General features: G+C 41.1%; 2 protein-coding genes across 3 annotated transcripts in view; one reads left to right on the top strand and one right to left on the bottom strand.

Annotated features, from left to right (window-relative positions):
- Window positions 1–6820, bottom strand: part of LOC131979768 (rap guanine nucleotide exchange factor 4-like) — a 33344-nt gene extending 26524 nt beyond the window's left edge. The window contains exons 1-3 of one of the 2 annotated variants that reach the window (XM_059343784.1): window positions 6459–6820; window positions 6183–6252; window positions 584–907 (exon numbers count right to left, since the gene is read on the bottom strand). In XM_059343784.1, coding sequence (XP_059199767.1) covers window positions 584–651 — 68 coding nt within the window. In that variant the 5' untranslated portion in view covers window positions 652–907; window positions 6183–6252; window positions 6459–6820. Of the gene's footprint in view, window positions 1–583; window positions 908–6182; window positions 6253–6458 lie in introns of those variants that run through there. The other variant, XM_059343782.1, reaches the window with a different exon arrangement.
- Window positions 6821–7116: 296 nt separating this feature from the next.
- LOC131979766 (neurabin-1-like) lies at window positions 7117–20103 on the top strand. The gene is made up of 18 exons (XM_059343780.1): window positions 7117–7295; window positions 8139–10244; window positions 10906–11038; window positions 12263–12383; window positions 12480–12584; window positions 13353–13443; window positions 13524–13676; window positions 14171–14224; window positions 14696–14796; window positions 15035–15163; window positions 15284–15380; window positions 15469–15538; window positions 16397–16533; window positions 16627–16856; window positions 17014–17079; window positions 17167–17371; window positions 18236–18424; window positions 19424–20103. The coding sequence occupies exons 2-18, from the start codon at window positions 8403–8405 to the stop codon at window positions 19646–19648; spliced, it is 3948 nt and encodes a 1315-aa protein (XP_059199763.1). The 5' UTR covers window positions 7117–7295; window positions 8139–8402; the 3' UTR covers window positions 19649–20103.
- Window positions 20104–20110: the final 7 nt, after the last annotated feature.

Genomic DNA, 20110 nt, shown 5'->3' with positions numbered 1-20110 from the left:
TGTTCAGTTATTCTAACCTGTTCAATCAGATTAGAAAAATATGCTCACATGCAGCATTGTGGCAAAAATGGCAAGACCAAAAAAAAACCAGTGCACAGCCCTGCCTCTAACCCTTGTTTTGAGGAAATCACTAACATACACGCTACGGTGGATGGTAGTATTTTAAAAATGTATGGTTATTTGATTTAAGCAGACAGACATAAACCATGTGCGTCTAACCAGCCATCTATCACAGCCCCATGCAGTGCAGAGACATCCCAGTGAACCTCGAAGCCACCAACGCCTTTCTGACCGTGCAGATACAAAACAGGATTTTTTACAAAAGAGGGTGTATATTGTTATGCACTGCAGCCTTTATCATCACTAGATGAGGGGTATATAGTGACTAAAAATGACAGAAACCTATAGTGTGCTACATAATGAGGCGAATCGTGCTATTATTATTGCACACTCACACTCAGCAATCGCCGGTTGCGACTGATCACGTTGACGCGGATGAATGAAAGAGAGGTTGAGAAAACACAATTATTGCTGTGTGGAGATGCACAACGTGGATGTGTCTCGTGCAAGTGTATTCACCCACCTTTTATCCAAACAGCAGATCCACTCCGCCGACGGAGACAAATTAGGGGACGTCTGCACCGCGACCATCTTCCCTGGTCGTGTGTCGGTGATCGCTGTGGTGCTACCGGAGGAGGCTCCCCGGTTGTCGGTGGTCGTTAATGAATGTGAGCTCCGGCTGCGCCCCCTCCCCGCCCCTCTGCTTCGAGCTGCCTCACACAACTACAGGCTGCTGCTGCCTTCATCATGGCATGCAGATGACTTGTGTCAGTCTGCCTTTATGTGCTTCTTGAGGGCAACTGGAGGGCTCTCAAATAACAGCAGAGCAGAACACCACAGTGCGATACTAAAAAATAAAGAGAGAATATAGCATGTAAGTCGTAGTGCAATGAATTCTGTTCGCCTACTAAAGAACATTATAATGCTTAGATTCAAGGCCTGCTGTTAGGTAGATCCAGTGATCACATTTGGGGTAGATCGATGCACTCAAATATATTTGATCTGACACTTGTTTGGGGATAAAACTACAGGTGCTTTCAAAGGATATGTATCAGTGGTGTGCACATGGGTGGGGAGTGCAGGTCAGAGCCCAAAACCTAGCCCAAATATATATAAGGTTAGCAGGTGCTACGAGGGTAAGCATCCAACAGAGTAGCTAACTACTGTAGGATGCATCAGAAAACACTGAAATGTATATAATCATAACATTAATTTTTCAACAAGTGACTGCTCTCACAAACGTGATTTGAAGGCAGTGGTGTGCAAAACTAGTGTTATTCCAGGTTCAATCTCAGAACCAGCTATTGGTCTGACGATAATGGACGGTGTCGTCAGTGGACGTACGTTAGATAACCCCATACGTATATCTGGGCCAAGACTTCCTTTTCTATGTGCCAGCCAGTCACTGTTTACAGTTTCGGTTAGCAGCTTGAAAATGGAGTTGAGAGGCAGAGTTTATGACCAGATTGTTTTACAAGTAGCCGACACCCTGGGTCTGGCTATAATCTGGTTGACAACATGCAGACTAAACCCTGCCTTAAACAACTCTAGGGGATTTTGTGCTGCATATTTGGGGGTCAAAGTTCTTCTTCATCCTTGGAAGGTTATATTCTTATGGTTTCGCACAAGTCACCTGAAAGAAACATTATCAACACACCCACTTGCTGGCTGTGAATTCAGGGTTGCAGTGCATATGTAAAGGGTACTTGAGTTGCAAAAAAACTTGACAAAAAAAAAAAAATCAGAGCAGTGGACACCACAATGAAAGGCGGGATCATTTCTGCCCCCTACAGTTAAAAACCCACCCAGTGCAATACAGCACAAGGAAATCACTGTTCCTATTCAACTTCAGTGGGATGTGAGTCACTTTCTAAGGCATTGTGGGATAGCATGCAGCACCAAATTGGGATGCAACATGAGAAATAGGGAGGGCTATAAATATAGACCTTTTAACTTTATGCAAATAAGGGAGAACTGGGTCAGGAAGTAGCAAAGTCATCTACCAAAAAAAAAAACTGACAGAAGACGTGGCAGAGTAGTTGTATTCTCTTGACTACTGAAGATTGACTCGTCAGATTGGCCTTTCATTGTCATTGTCAATGTCATTTCAGTCTGTCTGAATGACTGAGAAGTTGGGGGTTGCTTATTTAATAAATGCTTTGTAACAGTCGTTTACTGATTTAATACACTGACACAACCATTGCAGCAAGTGAGAAGCTGCAGAGACCTGATGTTGCTTAATTTTAGCTTGAAGCAGGCCTTTCCACAGTGTGCATACTACGGCTTAAAACCATATGTTTATAATTAATGTGTAGATAATAACCAGCTGGACAGGGACAATCTGAGTAATTATACTCCAGAAGAAGACATAACCAGAATTCAAGATATGCAGTTTTCTATATATAAACCGATACGTACATACAAATAATTATATTGATAATGGGAAGATAAGACCAAAATTTTGCTATGAGAAAGGAGACAAGGAGCCAAATCAAAGCATTGCCAGTAGTCGTCATATCAGGCAACTAGCATAAACAAGCAGTATATGAGCACTGTCTGTATACAGAGACATTTATGAACCTAAATAAAGATCAGTAGAAGATGCAGCTGCCAAGGATTTGAAGGATGCCTCATGTGAAATGGTGTATAAACAGTAACAAAGCAGCGTTAGTTTCACTTGTTTGGTTTGTGAAGTGATGAGAGGGAGAGGGGCGGCAACACCAGAAGAGATGCAGTCACTAGGATGACCGCAGCCACCGCAGCAGAGGGAGGGAGAGAGGGAGGGTGGGAGGGAGGGTGGATGAAGAGGAGGAGCAGGGAGGTTTTGAGCATTCAGTACTGACTAAAACCACACTTTATGTCCCATGCATATTCTACGTGCAAATAGAGAGAGAGTAACAGACAGAGGGAGAGGAGAGCCTGGCAGGTCAGATTTAAAGAGGAGAGCAAGGAGTGTTTTTAACATGATAAATGAGACACAAGGGAGGCAGGAGATTTACTATTCTATCTTAAACGATTCCGACTTAGACTCTCTTTTTCTCCTTTCATCCTGCATGCTGGCATGCTGACATTGTTAAAGCCATTAGTTGCACTGCATCAGGTGATTTACGATGTGTGAATGTATACACCTGTTGCAGATGTGTGTGTGCTGATGCTTACGCTTGCCTTGCTGCATCTGTTTGAAATGGCACTTCCACATGCATGACTGTAATACTGGAGGGTGACTGAGCAACTTTTCACCACATTGTGAAGATGAAGTGTGTGTGTGTGTGTGTGTGTGTGTGTGTGTGTGTGTGTGTGTGTGTGTGTGTGTGTCAGTGCCAGCTGTCTCAAAATTGGTAATGTTCTATTTTTAAGGTGTTCTTTCTGAAAAAATTGGAGAAAAGCAGGCTAAATTACTATAGCATGAATAATAGCATAAGAAAAGTATTTTCTACTGGTATATGTGACATATTTTCTACTATGGCCATGGTCTACTGCACTAAATAAAATAAAATAAAAACACAATTGTATGTTCATCTGATGATTCTGCAGGACAAAAATATAAATGGAAGCGTCTTTCTGAAGCACATCACAATGTGATGAAGATCTGGTTTTATTGTGTTTGACCCTAGTGACAATTAAATCCATAACTCTGTCAGCAAAGTTCTTCATGTTCATCTCCACAGAATTGCATCATCATTACTGATGTTGTTAAAATAATAAATGTGCAGTACACACATCTAGACACAAAGTGGCAGTATCTTTGTTTATGGATCCAGAGATGCACCAACACTGAAGCTATAAAAAGTGCAGTTTAAGGGACACGCCAGACTGATTCACAGCACAAACTAACGGTGCAGAGCTGCAGAACTGCAGAACTGCTACATTGTGCTTTGCTCGTTTAAACTGCTGACTTGTGTGTTCATCCCAGCCATGGGTCGAGCAGAGAGAGTGTGTATGTGTGTGTGTGTGTGTGTCTGCATTTAAATGTTTGGAGGATTGAGTGCAATTCCCCCGTGAAGCTGGGAAACTCAAATATGGTTGACTGAACAGATAACCATATGGGGCATGACTGTGTGCCAAATGCAGCCTACGTGACACATACACACAGACACGGACACACACACACACACACACACACACACACACACACACACACACACACACAGCTAATATTTGAACTGTCAGACAGTATCTCAGTCTAAAGAAAGCATCTGTCCTTTCCACCTAATTTGACTCTTAATGAAGTAGCAGTTCATTAAAGAAGGATTGAAAGTTATAATTAGTACCACTGCTGCACATTGGATTTTTGATGCCAATATTAACATTTGAGAGTTTTAAAAAAATTTACTGGTTGATAAAAAATAAAAAATAAAATAGGGATCATAAAAAATTTTTGTCAATTAAACTTAATATCAAAATTATCATTATTTTGTTGATGAATAAAAATTAAACTACATATTGACATAATTTGGACTGAAATATCATGTCTTTAGTCAAATATTGCTTAATAATAATAACCTCACAGCAAGAGGGTCGCTGGTTCGTCTCCCGCCTGCGGCTCTTCTGTGTGGAGTTTGCATGTTCTCCCCATGTCAGCGTGGGTTCTAAGCGGGTACTCCGGCTTCCTCCCACAGTCCAAAAACATGCACTTAGGTTTAATTGGTGACTCTAAACTGCCCATAGGTGTGAATGAGAGTGTGGTTGTCTGTCTCTATGTGTCAGCCCTGCGATAGTCTGGCCGCCTGTCCAGGGTGTAGCCTGCCTCTCGCCCAATGTCAGCTGGGATAGGCTCCAGCCCCCCGCAACCCAATTGCGGATAAGCAGTTAAGGTTAATGAATGAATGAAAATTATTTTTGATTCATGTTATTTGTTAACTTTTATTTAGTGAGTGTTGGTTTATATGATACTGTGCTATGATCATAATGCATAGTGCAAAGTAGAACACATTTCAGTTGCTTTTAAAATACAATTTGGTTATGGAACCATTTGATTAATGATTAAACCCCCAATAACACCAACATAAGATCAGCAATATATATCGACCATTGGCCGCCCTGCTTTCTTGATATCAACATCAGCCATTGAAAAATCTTTATCCTGCATCTATCTTCTAGCTTTGTGTAGGAGCCTATAACACTGATTTGTTGTGATCTGCAGTCATTAAAAGGCTTAGCAAAGAGCCAAAGGAGGTTCATTCCTGCACTCACCTCCACCATCCTGTCACCTGCTCAATGATCACCATCCAGCTAACCACTGTCCTCAAACACATTGGCAGTGTTAAAGACATGACTGTCATCATGCCGATTTTCAAAAAGAAATCCTGCTGTGTGCTTGAGGAGGTAAGAACACACACTTGTGTAAAAGTCAAGGTGACCTGCTGCCAGTGGGAGAAATGGGAGTTGAGGATTATGTCAGCACTCTGTATTTCTCATCTTACCTGCTAATAATTATAAATACCACTGCTGAGTTAAATAGAGGGTATTTGCTATTATTCCCAAGCAGTTATACCTGTAATACCTGTAATTTGCTGCTCTCTCCACTCAATTCATATGATTGCCACCCCTTTTCACATTTCCTTCCAATCCAGGTTAAATTTCTGCCTCTCCTACTATGCCTCACTCACTTTCTTGCAGCCTTTAACTCTCTAAATTTACTTTGCCACCCACCCTGACATCACTCCCTCATTTTCCATCTACCTCAATTCACTTCCCCTGCCTCCCCTCCCTCCTTTGGTTAGCCTCATTCAGAAGAAGGCTTTTGTGATTGGCCAGTATTTATATCAACTAGGTCCCAGTGCCACCTGGGACAATGGTCTCCAGTCAGATCCAGGTCACACCGAGCAGAACCATTCTTTCGGCTCCGCACGGATCAGTCCAGTCCAGTCGAGTCCAATCCAGTCCATCTGCCACACAAGCCAGCTTCACAGACAGACATAGGTACTGCACCGACTCACCCACTGGCATCACACACACACAGGTAGATAGGCACACACACATACATCAGCAGGTGCTGCATCACTGCTCTTGTTTGCCTCACACACACACACACACACACACACACAGGTAGGTGGTGTGAGATCTGGCGGACTGCACTAACCTGCATCATGCACACAGGTGAATATTCACACAAAGCTTACCTCTGAGCCCAGGAGAACCTGTCAGAGAAATATTGCTTTTTCACAGCAGATGGCATCGCTGGCAGTAATGCTGAAAGACAGGTAAAGGTAAGTGCATGTAGCAGTAACCTGCATGTTTGATACCAATGTAGGATACAACTATAGTAGAGTAAATGCACTGTATGATGTCAAAATGTAAATTACTGGCCATTATGGAAAGAGACACTAAAAATGGCAATAAAAGCAGTAATTGTGTTACAGAAGGCATCACTGACATTGTATTAGTCTAACACTTACCACAGATGCCAGTAGTTAAACAGGCTAAAGTAAACTGTGACCAACACTGTAAGACTTCCTGCTGTAAATAGATAAATGACAGGGCACAGATGTAACAATTGTTGCCCCCAAATGGGGCTAACTTGTCCCAGTGCTGGTATTCTCTCACCGTCAGTGTTTCACAGTTACTGGAGTAGTTTACACAGGATTACCGGAGGATAATCCATTTACAGTATTTAGAGACATGAGTCGCCATCTGTCTGTATTTATCACAGCGAGGGAGCCGTCAGCACCGTCTGACTGCAGACAAACACTTGTATGGTAAGGTGAACCCGTCGGGAATAGTGTCAGGAAATGCTATATAGCTAACATGTTTGTACACTGGCTAATTATTTAGTTCAGCTGTTAAATTGTTGTCGTCGCAACGGTTGTCACGACCTTTAAACTGCGCGCGCACTTCAACCAGGTTGGTTAGATTTGCTGCATTCAAATGCTGTCGTAAACTCCTGTTGCCATCAATTCGTGTGTTTTATTCACAGTTAGCATCAAGGTTAATGACAAAAATAATACTGACGTTTTACTGTATGGTGTGCTGTACGGTTACAGTGGAGAGAAGGAAAAACACATCTGGCATCATATTGAGGTTAAGTAACGCAAATTAAGTTTATGCGTTTATTAAAGAAAACTGAAACGTACATATGGTAGCTTTACTTTCCGACCGCACGGGAAAGCAGCGGTTGCCCTGAGGACTTCATTGGTGCTCTAGACAGGTTAATTGTAAGTAGCTGTGTAACAGAAACGGCTATGTTTGTTTTTGGCGGTGCGCACAGTTTGTAATCTTCCAATTTCGCAGTGAGTGTGAGTACTGACCCTGAAAATTGTTTATCTTAATACTAGCACTGATAACTGCAAGTCATGAGTAAGCCAATTGATAGTTTGTCTAAGCAGTAATTTGTATTAGCCTGTAGTTTGTTTGTTATTTTCAGTTGCTAGCAAGCATTGGTCAGCCACTTTTGTTTTTTAAAGAACGCTTCATACAGTTTGCAATACCAACATAAATTATGGCCTCACAGTTAATATGACCTTCAAAACTCACCACCAATAATCTTGATACATATCTTATATCATGCCACACTGATCTAAAAAAAAAAATCAACAACAGAGAACATTAGTCTACAGTTTGAATAATTGTTCACATAAAATCAGTTTGCTGTTTCATTAACGTACAGAATATGAATAACACTTTTTCGCGTTATTGGCTGTACGTAGTGATAATGATTCAGAATTGCAGCTATTTGCTTCAGTATTCTTTATTCTTTTCCTTTGCATATAGTAATTGGAAAACTAATGTTTGCAAAAATTATAAATTGGAAAATGAAGAAACAAATTCCCGATTTCAGCACACTGTGGTAGGCTTTCAGCTGGAATAGCAACCAGCTGTGTTTGGAGTATTACTTCATGTCATTGTAAATATTCTAAGATTTTATATACATGTCAATAAGGTGACTGCAGAAATGCACAGAATTTGAATGTGTTTTTGAAAACAATTTGGTGCAAATGAGAAAAGAGTTCATAGATTTTGGAAAATGCCACTATTGAATGCATTTTGTGTGAAAGCAATGAAGAGATTTTACAATGTGACTTCAGATTGTGCAAGTTCACATGTATTGTACTTTACTTTTTCTCAAACTACTCTTCCAGGAGGCTCTTGCTCTGGTGAAGGCTACATGATGACAATGAAGTTTCCAGTGCCTGCCTTTGTCACCTGCTGTCATAAAACACATAGAACCTCTTAAAACACACTTGCTCCAATATCCAGCATATTCCTTGCCTTATTGCTACCATTCCACTGTACCAGCATATCCTCAAACATTATCTACCTGCTCAATAATTGCTGAGGTCTGTCATTTGCTCTGAAAAGTTCCTCCTTAGTTGTTTCTCTCTTGAGAGAACCTCCATTCCCAGATGATGCGGACGGACAACAAAGGCAGAAGCGCCTCCCCTCACAGGATAACCTATAAGTCTGACTTCCACGCCATCAAATGTTCATTTGACACTGCGACCAGCCTACAACCAGGGACCAAAGCTGCTGCTGCAGCTGCACAGCGCTCTGCTGTTCACTCAACTAGGCTGCCATCCAGCCTGTCAGATCCCATAATGTCCCACACCAGCGCCACCACCAGTGCCAGCTCATGCAACAGAGGGAGAGTCCACAGCACCAGGGGGAACAAAATCCGAGACAACATCTTCCTGCAAATGGATAACCAGCAGCTGAAACAAGATGGTGGTTCAGTGCAGAGTTCTGGCTCTACACCCCTCCTTTCTCCCCATAATCCCATTTTACAGCTTCAAACGTCACCTTTCTCTGCATGCAGACGTTCGGTCGTTAGTCCCTCGTCTGTTCTCAGCACTGTGGCCAGCATTTCTACTCCAGAATCTTCTCTGCGAGATAAATCATCCAGATCAGAGGAAATAACGGATATTGATAGAGCTGCTCTAGCTCAGAAGTTCACTGTCACGCGGAGGTTGTTTGAGACCAAGGTGATGGAGGTTGGAGGTGGTGGAGAGCAGGTTTTGAAAGGTTGGGGAAGCAAGGGGGTGACAAATGGGAAAGGAGAAGGGGAAGAGGAGATACAAGGATTAAGCCAGGTTGAAAAGGAGGATGAGGCAAGTGGGATAAGGAAGGAGGAGGACAGGTTTGATAAAGACAAATCCATAAACCTACCCATCATAAATACTTCCTCTCCAAAGCCTCCTGCACAGGCCTCGCTGACAAGGCACCCTAAATCTCCCATATCAGATGACCCTAGTGAATCATCCAACGAATCACCCTCCTGTCTCGACAAACACGCTCAAACCACAGCATCACCAGCGGAAGATGAAGGGACAGCAGGCCCAACTCTGGACCTCTACTTGACCCCTGAGGAGCCAGTGAGGGCAGAGCTAGTTGACGTAAAGAACGGGTCATCAGAAAGTGATGAAAATGAAGAAGAAAAGGAGCAGACAGAGGACAAAAAGCAGCTTAAAGATGAGGGGGAAAAGTACAAAGTTGTAGGAGAAAGTGTGCAGGAGCTAGTGGATGATGTTTTTGAAGGGCCCAGCGTGGAAACAGCAGGACCTCACATGCTGGAAAACAGAGTGGAATTGAGAGCGAGAGATCCAGTTGTTCCCTCAGAAGAACACCAGAAGGAGTTATCAGCCAGCATGTCATCATGTAAAAGAGAGAGTGAGGATGTCGGAGATGGTGTAAGAGACAAGTATCAGCAGGTGAATGAAGAATGGGAGGGTGAAAGGGAGGGGCAGAACAGACAGTTCATTGCACAGGCTGAGAAGTCAACAAAAAAGGGGAACAACAGGGAGAAAAAGATTGTTGCAGGAGTGGAAGAAAGTGCTGAAAGGACAGAGAGAGGCATGATGCAAGAGGAGGATAATGACAGAGGGGGGAAAGGTGGAGAAGAAGAATGTAAACAAAGTGAAGAGGAGGAAAGAACCACGAAAGAAGAAGGTTTAACATCTGATGGAAAAGATGATGCAGAAAGAGGCAAAGACAAAGAGGACCAGACAGGATCTGAAGTTATCTGTGGGATTGAAAATGAGGCTTTTGCGTATGAGCAGGAATCCCACTCTCAACCAGAGCATTCAAGACAGGAATGTGAAAACTTTAAACATGAAAATCTTTCATCGCAATATGAGGAAATTCCTGGTCTGCCTGAAATGTCCGATCTGGAGGAGGAGGAGGAGGAGGAGGAGGAGGATGCAGCAGAAGTTGCAAAGAGAAAGGTCAGGTTCACCTCAGCAAAAATCAAGGTAAGAAGAACAATACAAATTCAGATTTTCTGCATTTATAATTTACTTAATTGACAGCTGCAGGGTGACATGTCTCAGCATTCATGCTTTTACAGAAGCTCTTTATGGTAGATTTGAGTCACTGTCAGTTCCGGCTGGTGTTTGAATTCGTATAAGAGAAGTGTTAGCCCAAAGCCATGTTTCTAATCCATTAGAGGAGGAGGAAAGGCAAGATCACACATGCTTCGTTCTGTCAGCACTCAGCTCAGAGTTGCCTCAGTAAAAAAGCACAAAACATTCCTTTGGGTGTTTGTTGCATTAATCTGGCGCAGCTCATCACAAACTATTGCACTAGTGGTCAGAGTAGTATCAGTAGCTGACATGAGGAAGTGGAGTGTGTACATTGAGATTTTCTTGCAATCCTGTAATTACGCTTGTACAGTTTGCAGAAGTCTTTGCACTTCGTGCTTCTCTCCGTCTCTGACTCTCACACTCTGGCAGATTTGCCAACATAAATAGTGTCTTGTTGTGTCAATAGCTGCAGATGGATCACTTTACAGCCTGCTCTGTGGCGAACACATGTACAAGCTGTCAACACATAAAAAAGTATTTACACTCCAAATTTGACATTAAGTTGAGGTGTCGCAGTAACTTAAACTGCATATTGAATCCTGTCTTTCAGGTGTACAGCATGTATTCTAATGCAGAGTACGACAGACACAATGAGGACATTGACCCGGTGTCCGCCTCGGCTGAGTTTGAGCTGGAGAAGAGGGTGGACAGGATGGATGTCTTCCCAGCGGAGATAGAGAAGGGTGTGTAGCTGCTCTTTCCCATGTCTGTCTCCCCTTGTTTTGTTTTGTTTTGATTTGTAGGTGTCCACATATGTTTGAAGTCCACATCAGGGCCCAGAAAGAAGAAATCATTTAACTGTTCATATGTTTAGGCCACATTCACATGTTGAAGAAGAAATGTCTTCTTAAAACCCACTTATGCAGTTTATAACCATGATTCTGACACTCATCAATGTTTCTTTATATTGGATTTGTTCTTAGATAAGATCAGGATCCAAGCACTCTAAAAAGCAAAGTTGTACACATTTGAAAATAGTAACAGTATTGCAAAAAAAAAGAGGTTATTTGTCTTCATGTCTACTGTTGTATAATATTACAATAATTAATAATTATTCTCATCATTTTACAAAGCAGTTTGGTCTTTTATAGTAAACATGATGCTAACACTTGTGTTAATTGGGAACTAAGTCAATCAATAATTAGTGATTGATGATGCTAATATATATATATAATATAATATAATATAATATGCTATATCTGCTGCCTAGGCCTACTCACACAATGGTATATTTACTACTGCAGCAAAATGTTGCAAATCATATCCTGAGGAGGGAACATATGTTCCAGGAGTCCCATATACAGTAGAGCTATATGCAGAGAGTGAGACGCTGCTAAATATCACAGCTCATTCATGTTTACTTCCTGCAGAGATACCTCCACTTCAGAACCAGTACTCCACTCTCTTTAGACCTCCATTTGCGCATTTTTTAACCAATTCTTTGGGAAAAAAATGTGTTTTCAATTTCTGTCTGTGCACTCTACCCTGTTATCTCATTCCCTTTTATGTGTATTAGCAGGGTGTTTACTTATGTAGGCCTAATAAGGATTATCTGGCACGCGCTTTGAATTTTACAAGGACAATGGGATTGATCATTACAAGTACACAGATGCTAACAACACGCCATGATTCTGATGTAAACATTTCAGAGGACCTTTTCCCAAAGCAAAGGTTAGATATTTTGTTAATTAGGCTCATTGTTTTGGGAGATTTTGGATAACTTAAACAAATCAGCGTGACTATCTGTAAAAAATAGAAGCTGACATATATTTAGTTAAAAAGACAGATTTGTCACAATATTCTCATCTTCCAATCTCATTTTAAAACCCAGGTTTCTCCTGATATGTGATTTTTATGGTGCAGCAGTCTTAGTTTGAGGATACATTCCTGATATCTTCTCCTTCTAGGAGATGAGGGTCTGGGCATCAGTATTATAGGAATGGGTGTGGGAGCTGACCAGGGACTGGAAAAGCTGGGAATCTTTGTCAAGACAGTGACTGAAGGAGGAGCAACACAGAGGGACGGAAGGTACATTTTTAACATCCGTTACTTGTTCACTGGGGATTGAGTGTGGCTCTGATAACACAAGGTTTTCTTTTGTTTCCATGTGTGCGTGTGTGTTAGGATTCAGGTGAATGATCAGATAGTGGAGGTGGATGGAGTGAGTTTAGTTGGAGTTTCCCAACTGTTTGCAGCCACAGTCCTAAAGAATACTTCAGGCCTTGTCAAGTAAGTTTCAGTGTCTTTTTCAGTGTCTTTCTAATATTTGTATACATTGGTGCTAGTTTGAGAGAGTGGTGGAATGTGAGGTCGTTCCCCTGAGGGATTTGGAGGCGAGGTATTACAGTGCATTTTTGCTCTGGTATTTGATTTGTGAGTTAAAAAGAGCTGTTCCTCTGATCAGTGACAGACTCAGACTTTTACATGTTTGTTACGTAATTAGTTATTTAAAGATTAGGAGGTGGTAGCAAGATAAATATAATTTCTCCCCCCTTGATGTTGTTTTTAAAGGACCACACCAGTCCTTTTAATAAACAACATCCAGAATGTTTTAGCTTATCAACTACATATGATATGTACTTGACATTACTGCCAACTGTTTTCAGATTGTCTGCCAGCCTTTCAGACACTGCAGATCAGGATGCTAGCCAGCAAAGCTTTTAATGCCAGAAATGACCACATTAACATTTCCTCTTTAGTATATCCACATGAGCTTTTTTCTTTGTCGTCTGAAATAGGGGTTTCCAACAAAACAACCTGTAAATGGGAGGATTTGTAGCAAAACCTCTACATTTTTGAGTGTCATCATTGAGAGAGTGTTAAAAACAGCTTGTTTGCACTGACATTAGTGTACATTTTATTTGCTTCAGTTTCAGGGTCCTGGCGTTGTGTCATAGCTTACCATGCCATGATTAATGTTATTAGCAACACCTGTGCTTTACCTGGCTAGGGGGTGATTGCTCACAGCTTGTACTGATTTTTCTGTTTCGGCTGCAGGTTTCTGATTGGCCGAGAGAAGGAGGGCGTGGAGAGCGAGGTGGCCAGACTGATCAACGAAAGCCTGGAAATGGAAAAAACATCCACAAAGGTGTGTTGTCTAGTAAGAGTTTTGACAGTCCTAACAGTTCTGTTGTTTGATTATTTTTTTCCTTTGTTTTATATATGAAGAGGGGAAAGGCTAGCAGGGATGAGGATAATGATGGCAGCATGTCAGAGAAGTCAGTGGTTGAGGAGGAAGAGGAGGAGGAGGAAGATGAAGAGGAGGACGTGTCTGTTCTTTCAAGTTTGGACAACTACCAGCTCTGCCTCAAATACCAGCAGGTACTTAACTTTCAACATTAATTCATTGATAAGCCTCTAAACAGTCCCATCAGCCGGCTCGTATCATATGAACTAGAAGACCTAGGGGTGTCAAACTGATCCATCAAAGGGCCATGTGGCTGCAGGTTTTTGGTCCAACCAAGCAGGGGCGCATCAGTTTGACACCCATGATAAGGAATCCACTGGTACCAACCATGTTGTGATGTCTCGTCGACTAGGGGCTATATAATGCTCCACAGTTATGATAACATTTTGGTGAGGAATAACTAGCATGGCCATTTCTTAACGAGTCCCTTGACTTTTGATATCTAAATGAAAATGGGTTCTTTCCTTTACAGACATGCCCACTTTGTGCAAATCCCATGCAGTGTGAGGCAAAGAACATGCCGTTTTTAATTGAATAATTATACAGTATTTAATCAAATAATGTATAATAATTTTAATATAATCAAATGTCATTCTCCTTTTGTTCTCCTTTTTCCGTCTTTTTAAAGCTTCAGTTAAAAATACGAAGCAGAACAGCCCAACTTCACCGCGCTAAAGAAAAGGTAGGTCACTCAACTGTCTCTCAAACACACACAAACCAATAAGTGTACTCACTCCAATACACTACCTTTGCATCCACATTTGGAACAGTCTGACCCATTTAACTGTGTATGAGATGGCTCGGTGTGGAGTTACTAGGACACGGGCCATGTTCCAACACTCCTCTACGTCGGCCCTGCTTTTTCTGCCTTTGCCTTGAAGTAATCGCCGCTGTGACATAATTGGGTTGGCAAAAGCCTTTCAGTGGAAAATCTGGCTTTTCTTCTACCCAACTGTGTTAGATCAGCGAGTTCTTCATTTGTAGTGTCAAAACTCTTAAAGTAAGAGGATTGGAGACCGTTTCTCCAACTCTAAGAATAGTTTGTGCGCCACATGTGCCAAATAACATTTCTCTCCCCTCGTGCATTGACATTTATGAAAGACGTTCATAAATACAAACATAAGCTATCTTCTTTTGCTGCATGTCTGCCAAGCTGAAGGCATGGGAGGAGCAGCAGGTCGACTGGGAGAGCCAGAGGACTGAGCTGGAGCAAAGTGTGGAAGATGGGGAGGAGAAAGCTGAAAAACTAGAGAAGTATGATGCTACATAGACCCACTGCTTTGTGACCATTTTTCTGTAGCATATTATCGCATACGTGTATTTTGCCAATGTAGACGTGAAAAATGACTAATTTGTAAGTATATACAAATCTAGCTTAAAGACTCAGTGGGAGCCTAAAGCCTGGAAAAAAAGATAATCATGTTGAGAACCATTATGATAATAATGGTGGTTAAGAAGGTGTTAATGCCCCCTCACTCTACTCTACTATCAGGTATTGGCAAGAGGCCCAGACACTGTGCAGGGTTGTGAGCCAGCGACTGGCTGATGCCCAGAGCCAATCAGAAAGCTTGGAGATCAAATACAATAAGGCCAAGAGACTGGTCAGAGAATACCAGAGCAGGTATTTAACTAATCCCTCCAATCCAGTTATTTCTCTGACAATGTGCAATAATATTACTAAATAGCTTGGAGTGTATTTTGAAAGCGAGTTAAATTGTGCTTTTCAAAATGTTTTTTTCAGAGATGAGGAGAGGGACAACAGAGAAGCAGAGTTGAGAGGAGAAATGGAGGAGAGAGATAAGCTGCACAGAGAGACAGTTGAAAGACTGCAAATCCAGGTGAGAGGAGACTTCTCAGTCCTGGATGGATTTACTTTACTGAGCCTGCCATTCCTCTGTAGTCATTGTTTCACACTGCTTATCACAGATAGCACAGCTAGAGAGAAAAGAGCTCGCACCTGAAAGAACGAACCACTCTGTGGAGCCTTCAGTCACAGGTAAGCAGCTGAATTACTGCAACTGTAGAGGGACTGTATGTCTCTTTGACTTTGTGTAGCTACTGGAAAGTTCAAAAGCATTATTATTGTAAAGTTTTGATGTCAATTTTTTTAATGGATTAGAAATGGGAAGAGTTCAGATGTTTTTGTTATCTTAACAGGTATAACATGTAACTATTCCATATTAAAATGTCTATGGCAGCAGTGGAGGTGAAGACAGCAGTCGTGATTCCATCAACAAATTTCTATGCACATATTGAAGATTCGCATGAGAAACGCCTTATAGGAACACCAAAATTCAATAAAACTTTTGAAAATGTGCATAAAAGTTTTTACGCTCGCTTTAGGTGTTTTTTGTCTTTTTCGAAAAATAGTTTATGCGCTAAATGGGAGATGGAAATAATAAAATCTGACTTTGCGTACATCAAACACATGTACGCACGCGCATGACTAATCAGCTGTTTCCGCTCTGCCGGTCAAGAAGAGCTGACATGAAACATGAAAACAATGATAATTTGCCCAATTGTATCCAATTCTGGAAGATTTCTCTCCATTTTTCTTTACAACAGCATTACACTGAACACGGAAACATCCCTAATTCACATTTTCTTTAATGCAACATTAAAGATGCATACATACAAAAAAATTGGTTCAAAATTTGCTTCTACTTTAACGGAAACACGGCCAATAACTCCCATGATCGCATGCATCTTCACAAACTCACCAAACTACTTCTTTTGTTATTGTTTAATGGTGAGACAGAAATTATATATCGTGTTGAAACAATGTAATTCAAGTTTGAAATTTAAACCGCCTTGTTTTTTTGACTGAGCAACAGGAATTGTGTTTGTCTCTCAGGTCCGGACTGGTTAATTCCAGTCCCTGATACAGGACGATTAGACTGCAGCGCTCACATAGCCAGAGCTCAGCTGGCCCAGAAATCCAAGCGCCACCCACCCTCTCGAGACAAACTCAGAGAGAGCTTTAGGAAACGGGTAGGAGGCAGGGCCGTAAAATTTGACAAATTGACATTAAATTTGCTGTTTGCAACTGTGAAACTCAAACCCACATGTCCTCTGTTGCTTTAGGAAGACGAAGGTCAGAAACCACCAGAGAGCCAGTCACTGTCTGCTCCGACAGCGATGCAAAGGAGCAACAGAAGCAACCTGTCCAGTACTTCGTCTCTGTCAGCCTTCAGTCCTCAACCTCCCACCGGCTCCGTCTTCACTCCTCCCATCTACATCAATGACAATCTCACCCCCTCACCTTGCAAATCCTCTGCATCCAGAAAATCCAAAAAGAAATTTCCAGACTTCAGGTGCAGCACATTTCTTTTTCCTCAGATTTGGGGTCACAACATAATATATTTATCTCATATTTCCTTGAATAAAAAGCCAGGATGGTTTATAGATTCCCTTTCAGACACAGCAAACTTGTTCCCGTTACTTTACATGACTGTCGTCTGTTTCTTTCAGTGGCCTTCGCAAGTCTCTCACCAAAAGAAGAAGTGAGAAACACAGGAAAAGGTCCTTAAACAACAGGTGTGATCTCACAAAAACAAAACTAAACCAAACGGGTTTCTGTCTGTGTCAGCTTTGAATGGAAATGTAACTATTGTCTTGTACCAGGGGCTCGTGTGGTGACCTGGTGGATGAGCCCGCTGGAGTTTCTCCGTCGGGTTCAATCACCTCCATGCCTTCTTGCCTGCCGTTCCCCTGGTTTGGGGAGCGAGGGAGAGAAAAAGAAGTTGACGGTGAGAGAGGCAGGGAGAGACTTCGGTCTGTGTCCAGCAGCAGCTTACCGTACTTGACCACCACAGGTAGAAGAGATCAGGTAAGAAAAAAAATGGAGTGACAAGGATATGAATGAGGCTCACAGCTTTCTGCTTTCTGCACCCTTCTCTTCTGTCTGAACCTTCTGATCTAAATACTATGGAAGCCTATTTCTGCCAGTTAAGTTAAAGAAAAATTAAAAGATGAAACGTGGCTTTGGTATAGAGCAATTTGTAAATAATTATCAGAAAACATTGAATTGAAATAATGATCTAGTGTCTCCAAATAAAGACTTTATATCTCAAAATAATGAGAATTCATGTCGTAAATCATTATTTTGAGGAAATTTCTCATTTGAAGATACTGACTTTGAATTACTTTGTATCTCTCTATTTTTGGGGATACTTAATCATTTGAGATATGAACTTATTGTTTGTAGATAAGTCAGTAAATATCTATAGAAGGTTTCTAGATATTTTGAATTCAAAGTAATTTTTTTCGAGGTAAGTAAATGGTTAATTTCAGAAGTCTCTCATACTAACTGGGTTGGGGTTCTTTTACACCACACTGAATGAAATGGCTTCCATAAAATACACACACAACACATGTGAAGCACAGTATGCAGGCAGCAGGTGTTTTTCTCTTGCTTCCAGAGTATTGGCTCTCCAGTGGACAGCTCCAGCATGGTGGGTCATGTCTCTGTTCACTCCCTCTCTGGACAGTCTCACACTTTCACCTTTTCCTCCACTGAGGTGAGTCTGTCCTTCTCTTCCTTTTTCTGTCTTTTTTCTGACTTACTTTCCCACAGAGCACTCTTTGTCCAATCATTTTGTGTCCCCAAGCCTACTCTCTGCCTTAATTACACTTTCCTCTCATTTATTTCCTTCACTTCTCCTCACTCCGTCTGTCTCTGGTGTCCTGTCAGACGTTGGACGATGACCCAGTTCCCACCAATAACAACAACCAGTGGCAAAGTCGACCCGTCTTGGAGTGGGACAACCAGCAGGTGTGTCTGTGGTTAATCGCCATGAACATGGACGAGTACGCGTCTGAGTTCGCTGCCAGAGGTGTGGATGGGACGCAGCTGCTCAACATGGACAGTGAGAAACTTAAGGTGAGCAGTGAAGACGATGAGGGAGACAAACCGATTTATCACTTTATCACAGATACACTGATGGCATTCATTGTGATTAGAAAATGCCATTTTCACTTTTTTTTGCCTTTTTATTGTTAACTTAACAGCATTACTGAATGTATATGCATATGTGAGTGTTTTTGCCATGTTACTAGACCTTTTTTACATGGAGTGAAAGGAGCTCCATTAAAAAGAAATCTGTAAAATAAGAAAATGTGGAAAAGCAGAATCAATGGGGAGAAATGAAAGCAAAAGGGAAAAGAATAAACGAAAGGATCAAATAAATGTAATATTATAGATAAAATCTTCACAAATAGTTAATTTATATAAAATAAATGCATATTAAAAAAACTTGCATACAGGGAAATTAATATACAGTATACCATGAAAATAAATAAAAATGCTTTTATTATATCCATCCACACTTATGTGATGATTTAGTCCTCTTTATATTTCCTAATTTTTATCATTTATTTTTTCTTTTATATACATAAAAAATCTTATTGATACATCAGCTGTACATAACATAATCAAACATAAGGATCCCCTAAAACTGGTTATTTAAAGAATTGTTACAAACGTGTACTGAGTGGGACATTTCAGTTTAAAATATGCTCGTCTGTGCTCTCTGCTGGACAAAGTATGGGATTTCTACACGTTCAGAATCTACCTTTGGCATATCAATGCTACAGTGTGGTGTTGTCATTCAACATTAACTTTTACTGTGATGTTGTTTATTTGTGATGATATAATATCTCATCTTTAGGTAAAGCCCTATTGGTGATGGCTACTTTAATGTAACTGCCTCTGATCTCTTTATTGGGCTTTTGCCACTTTTGTTTGACAGCGACTTGTATCAACATTTGCATACATATTTATTACATTTAATACTAAAATCTGGTTTTGTTGTAGTGTTCTGAACCTGTACAGAATCAACGTTTCTTCTGTTTACATTTCCATACCCTGTTTGTCTCCCAGGCTCTGGGAGTGTGCAGTCAGAGCGACCGGTCTGCCATCAAGAGGAAGCTGAAGGACATTAAGAAAAGAGAGAAGAGGCTGAAAGAGGACAAGGAGAAAGAGAGGACCACAGTTTTGGATAAGGAGGGTGAAAACAAAGAGAAAGCAAGGATGATGATGGAAGAGAAGTCAGTAAATGATGCCAGACACAGTGGAAAGACTGTAAGAACTGAGTCACTCTTGTAAAAGGAAAGGGGTGATGTTGGAGATGCACCACCAGCATGAGGGCGTGTTTGCAGCCTGACATGCACAAAAAGACACACTTGATAACCTTGAACCAATTTCTGTTTAGTCAATAGAAACCGCTAGATCTACTGCACACATCCTCTGTTGTTCACATCTTAATACTAATCATTTAGGATACAGAACGCTGGTTGGTTTTTAATTGATAGAAAGATCTTTGGACCAGAGCAGAGACTGACTGGAGCACCAAAGTTCACAACCACAGCAGATGTTTCTCAGTATATGTCGGTTGTAAAGTGTGTGACAAACTGTTTGACTGTGGTTTTTTTATTTTATTTATCATGAACTGTAAATTATCCTTAGAATAATTTTAATATTTAACATTGTGCTCATTTTAGCACTCATATATTTGCTGTAAATGTTTTTTTAATGTATTAATAAATAACTCTTTAAACTTGTTTGTTC

This window comes from Centropristis striata, chromosome 11, assembly GCF_030273125.1.
Source record: "Centropristis striata isolate RG_2023a ecotype Rhode Island chromosome 11, C.striata_1.0, whole genome shotgun sequence".
NCBI lineage: Eukaryota > Metazoa > Chordata > Actinopteri > Perciformes > Serranidae > Centropristis > Centropristis striata.
The sequence above is the reverse complement of the archived record's forward strand: the minus strand, read 5'-3'. Positions and strand labels throughout refer to the sequence as shown.